Source organism: Chondrus crispus, genomic scaffold, assembly GCF_000350225.1.
Source record: "Chondrus crispus Stackhouse genomic scaffold, scaffold_73, whole genome shotgun sequence".
NCBI classification, from domain to species: Eukaryota; Rhodophyta; class Florideophyceae; order Gigartinales; family Gigartinaceae; genus Chondrus; species Chondrus crispus.
In genome coordinates this window covers 334,064-338,899 of record NW_005178667.1, presented here as the reverse complement: position 1 = coordinate 338,899, position 4,836 = coordinate 334,064, and the positions used below count along the sequence as shown (strand labels likewise).

The 4,836-nt window shown below is 54.6% G+C and overlaps 2 protein-coding genes across 2 annotated transcripts in view; one reads left to right on the top strand and one right to left on the bottom strand.

Annotated features, from left to right (window-relative positions):
- The window catches only part of CHC_T00009327001 (PAP2-like haloperoxidase), a 1,586-nt gene extending 643 nt beyond the window's left edge, over positions 1-943 (bottom strand). The window contains exon 1 of the mRNA XM_005711020.1: positions 1-943. This exon is cut by the window's left edge and continues 1 nt beyond it. Within this exon, the coding sequence (XP_005711077.1) occupies positions 1-943 (943 nt within the window).
- Positions 944-1,341: 398 nt separating this feature from the next.
- Positions 1,342-1,608, top strand: CHC_T00007430001 (hypothetical protein). Its single transcript, XM_005711019.1, has one exon. It carries the CDS (start codon positions 1,342-1,344, stop codon positions 1,606-1,608), a length of 267 nt encoding a protein of 88 aa, XP_005711076.1.
- The last annotated feature ends 3,228 nt before the right edge of the window (positions 1,609-4,836 follow it).

Below are 4,836 nucleotides of genomic sequence, written 5' to 3'. Positions count from 1 at the left end.
CCCGCGCGTAGAAGAACGCGAACGACGCCAGCGAGAAGAACTTGTTGTCCCAGAACGCGATTACGGCCCGCTGCTCCTCGCTCAGCCCGCGCGTGGCCGCCAGCATGTCGCGCAGCAGAGCCCGCGCCACCCGCTCGTCGCCGCGCGACAGCGAGCCGCGCCGGTCGGGCGTCGCGTACGGGCCCTCCACGCGCGCCGCGCGGAAGGCACGCCGCGATAGCCCGAGAGGCGCCACGCGCCGCGACAGGTGCGGCGTCACGTGCCGCTGGTGGGCGTAGTTGCCCCGCCCGTCCACGGAGAAGGGCAGCGGCTGCCAGCGGAGCGGGAAGCGCAGTGCGTCCGGCGACAGGTGCGCGGGGTTGCGCGGGCGGTAGTTGATCGAGTCCTCGAAGGGGTTGCGGAAGTCGGCGCGGGTGGCGTCGCCGAGCGAATTCCACCCGTCGCTCTTGAAGTGCGCCTCCAGCCGCTGCGCAGAGCGCCGGGCCCAGCCCTCGGCGGTAGTTTCGTCCGTTGACATGCTGAATGGCTGCAGACCGACGCGGGCGAGGAAGGCGGCGTATCTGCGCCCCTCGACCGGGAACTCTGACGAAACTAGGTGCAGCGAGATGTAGGACTGGATGATGGCGGCGTTGTCCGGCGTGCAAAGGCGTGGTGGGATGGGGTCCTTGGTGCCGAGGAAGGATAGGGCGACCGGGTCACAGGCCGCCGCGGCTTCATACTCACCGACAAAGGTGAAGAGGGAATAGCGGACGGCGATCGGGGTCTGGGCAAAGAGGATGGAAGGGGGGAACAAGGCGCGGACAGCCTCGTTGGTTGGGGCGGCACTGATGGTGAGAACTTCAGCCAAGGTCGGGGCTGTCGCGGTGGTGTTTTGGCCAGCCGCGCCCGTGAAGGCCGTGCTCAAGAGCAGGAGAGAAAGGAAGAGTGAGACTTTGCATTTCATGGCGCGAAGTTGGCTTCGCTGTCAGAGGAGGATGAACGTTGGCGGCGTCGAAATGAACAACGATGAGGACTTTTTAAACGGGGTGCGGAGAGGGACAGGCGGGGATTGCCGCAAGTCGATGCTGGAGGCCTGACTCATTGCATCTGCGGAGATACTACTGTACTGTTACATTCAAGGGATCTCCGGGTGACTGGCGGTGCCCTAGGAGTGTCCATTGGTTGACAAGGGAAGAATTATCAACGTTCATGCCAAGTCAGAATTTGACCGAATCGCGTGCTTCGAACATTACGTATTGTGCGAATGATGAAGGACTGAGCCGTGGTGCAACAAGGTAAGCATGCCTACGAAGGCGTCAGGGTCTCCTTTAAGACAGCATGGACAGCCATGTTTGGATGTATATGTTCGCGAAGTTTGAAGCAAGCACATGCGCCTGCCAAACTTTTTTTCAACGATGGGAACGCGGCGTTCCCAAGCGAATGGCAGAAGGAGAACCACACGCTGCGCGCGTGTGGCGGCGTGTGGGCCCTTTCCGTCCTCCGCTTTCTTCACATTCTTCGACCCGTTCTCCTCTGAGAGGGAAAGGCGGCTGCGACTGTAACTGTACGTACACGATACATCGTATAAAGCTTACTTTACGTTACGTAGTGATTCCACATATCAGATGAGAGAAAGCTTCCAAACTGTAAAATGGGTGCAGCTCGTCTCGGAGGTTTTACGTCAGAAGCCCTGTTACAGAAATGGTAGGACGTGACGTGTGCGACTTTTTTAATTGAAATATTAGGTTTGTTGGAGGAGGAACGACTGAATTCTGCATCTTTCGCATCTACAGTACCAACGGTACAGTACTTGTTGCCCAGAAACTGTCAATATTCGTGCACTACTGTACACACGACCGCACACGTGTCACACTTGCGCCGGCGGACGATTGCAAGCTCGCCGACGCCGCCCACTCCCCGCTCTGTATTTAGCGCCGTCCCGGCGTCCTGTAGCCAGACGCCCGGACAAGAGGGACATCAGTAAAAGTGAAAAGGCTACTTTCGTCTTTCCCGGTTGGTCGTATTTAATTCCTCCAACTCCTCCCATCGCAGTCCGCGCCGCGTCGCGATGTCTTCTGGCTCCGCTTCTTTGTCTCTCCGCAAGGCGGACGAAGTGACTCCGCCTCTTTTGGAGCTATTCTTATTTGACGAAATTCCATTCCCTTCTGTCGATCTTCGGTCGAAATTTCTTGAATGGTTCGACGAGCCGTCGTCACCATTTTCTTCTGAAACATTCGACTCCAAATTTGAGTCGCAATTTTCGCGGTCGTCACTACAGTGACTTTTCTTCTTCTTTCGGCCTTTGGCCGACTTGGGGCTCTTCCACTTGGAATCCCGGATCCGGACTGACTTGTCCTTCTTCGTTGCACTGTCGATTTCTTCTCTGTCGGAGAGGATCCCGCGTCCAAACTTGGTTCGGCCCGGCCCGCAGCTTGCTCAAGGTCCTTTTGTCGCCGCGAAGCGCGGTAGAACCGGTCGTCGATGCTGTCTCTTGTCTTGGCCAGCGTTTCCAGGGCCTGATTCGCGTCTCGCCGCGCTTCTTTCGCGGCGAGCTTTAGCGAATCCAGTACTTCCAGATCTCGGCCCGGGGGCGCATCGGTACTTAAATTCTCAACGAGAACCACACGGGCTGTAAGCTCTTCAAGCGCAGCATGGGACTCGGATTTTAGCAACTCCTGTTGCTTCTGAAAAATGCCCAGATGTTCTTCGAACTTGCTCTTCGTCTCCTGACGAATCTCCTCGCACATCTTTTCGAACTTCTCTTCCAGGCCATTTTTCTCAACGGCTGTCCCCGAAGGGGACGCTTCTGCAACTGGATCAGTAGCCGAATTTCCTTGGCTTCGTGTACGAGGTCCTCGCGGAATCCTCGACTCCTGAGCTGATCAAGCCCTTCTGACCCCAGGACCGACGTCCTTGGGTTGGCTTGATGCCATGGTCCGCTCTTAATAAACGAGACCAATTCAACTAATTTACCTATTTCCGACTTCTGATTTCAGTTCCAGATTCTAGGTCGGATTTCGTAGTTTCCAGATTCTAGGTCGGGAGACTACTTATGCAGTGCAATGTGCCTGTCAGGCCGGAACCAGGGTCCAACGGTCCAGCGACAACAAAACCAACAAACAACAACCAACAAGAGTTGCCGACGGCACAGCCCTACGGAGTGTCCAATTCTCCCTTTCCTTTTAAGTGGTTTTGCGGCCCACAGTAGCTCAAGTCCCTGATAGGGGGGGCAAAAGAAAGAGGCCCGCCCCGGGACGAATGGTGGTAGAGTCTTGTACAGGCAGTTGCTCGGCGAGTTTGGGGCGGTGATTAGGAAGCCGTGCCCGATGGGTCGTAAAGCCAATGCTCGCGGAGCGCCTGTTACACCTTATACCCTTGATAAAGTCTTCGATGGGGGCGTCGCAACGCAGCCGGACGGGAATTAGCAAACACGTAGCAGCGCTACACTCCGTACTGCCCGATGGCAAAGTACCGACACCGGAACGGTCGCAACCTGTATCCGATGGAACCAACACTGTCCTGTACACACAACAGGACCTTCGAGGGAGACGTCGTCGCAACAGCCTCCGTCGGTGGACGTAAACAAGTAGCAGGGCTACACCCACGTGTCGCCCGATGTCCAAGACACCTACACCGGTCCGGTCGCAACCAAAGCCGATGGCACCAACAACAAACAAAAGAACCAACACAAAAGCCCGATGACTCCAGTCGTCACAATGCAGATCGCAATCAGGCATTGTGCAACCAACACAAGATAAGGGAATAGAAATAGAGATAGAAATAGAAAAGGATAGGTGAAATAAACGAAAAGGAAAGGGAACCCCCGAGGGCAAAGGATAACGTAATCTGTGGTAAAAGGGAGCGTCTTGGGAAAGACGGAGTTCGACCAAGGCGATATTCAACTCTAGCAACTCGGGTTACGTTTACTGACTTGGTGGTCAGAGGGCTAAGGTATATATCACCCCGCCGGAGCCACTACAGTAGCTCGCGGCGCTAGATCCTAGATCTAATCTAGTGTCAGCAAAATTAATGCCAACTAATTAACTAAATAAAATAAAATAATTAAAAATTAAAACTGTGCAGTTATTCACACGTGTGTCCCCCAACCCGGACTACTTTTCATATCCGTTCTCACCCACGCGGTCCCTTCGTTGACCGTCCTTTATCCCCGCAATAGTGTTGAGGTCTTCTCCACTCCGTTTGCCTGTTTTCGAAGCAATCTTGTCCGTGCGTCCGTGTGGCTTTCCCCTGAGTTCAGGGAATTGTCCCTGCTTACCCGCCTCGGGGTCCTGTGCGTCCTCCCTACATTTTCTACGGCGCAGTCACGAAACTTTGCTGTGGAAACCCGATCGTGTACCTCCCGTGTCACTGCCTTTCTGATATTATTGACAATTTTCATAAACTTGGTGATCGTCAGTAGCTGCCGTACGGCAGTCGATGCCAACGTGGTCATACTGTTGATATTCGGCATTGATCACCGACGTTCGTACCTACCACAAAACTTCCCACTTCCATCGCCTCATACAGCACGAGTGCTGTACCTTTGGTGGAGGACGTGTAGTGTAATACCCGTCTCAGGTAGGGGGGAGGAAGGAAGTGAAAAAGGAAAAAAATTGGATACTGTAGTCCGGGTTTGGGGGACACACGTGTGCGACGAAGCGCACGATTATTTTAATTATTTAATTTATTTACTAATTAGATCTAGAATCTACAGCCGGGAGCTACTGTACTCGCCCCGGCGGGGCTCTATATAACTTAGCCCTTTGACCGAACAAGTCAATAAACCAACCCGAGTTGCCGGAGTTGAATGTCGCCTTGGTCGAAGTCCGTCTCTACCAAGACGCTCCCTTTTACCTA

Coding starts and splice junctions, on each gene's coding strand:
- CHC_T00007430001 (XM_005711019.1), top strand. CDS start 1,342: ATGTTCGCGAAGTTTGAAGCAAGCACATGCGCCTGCCAAACTTTTTTT.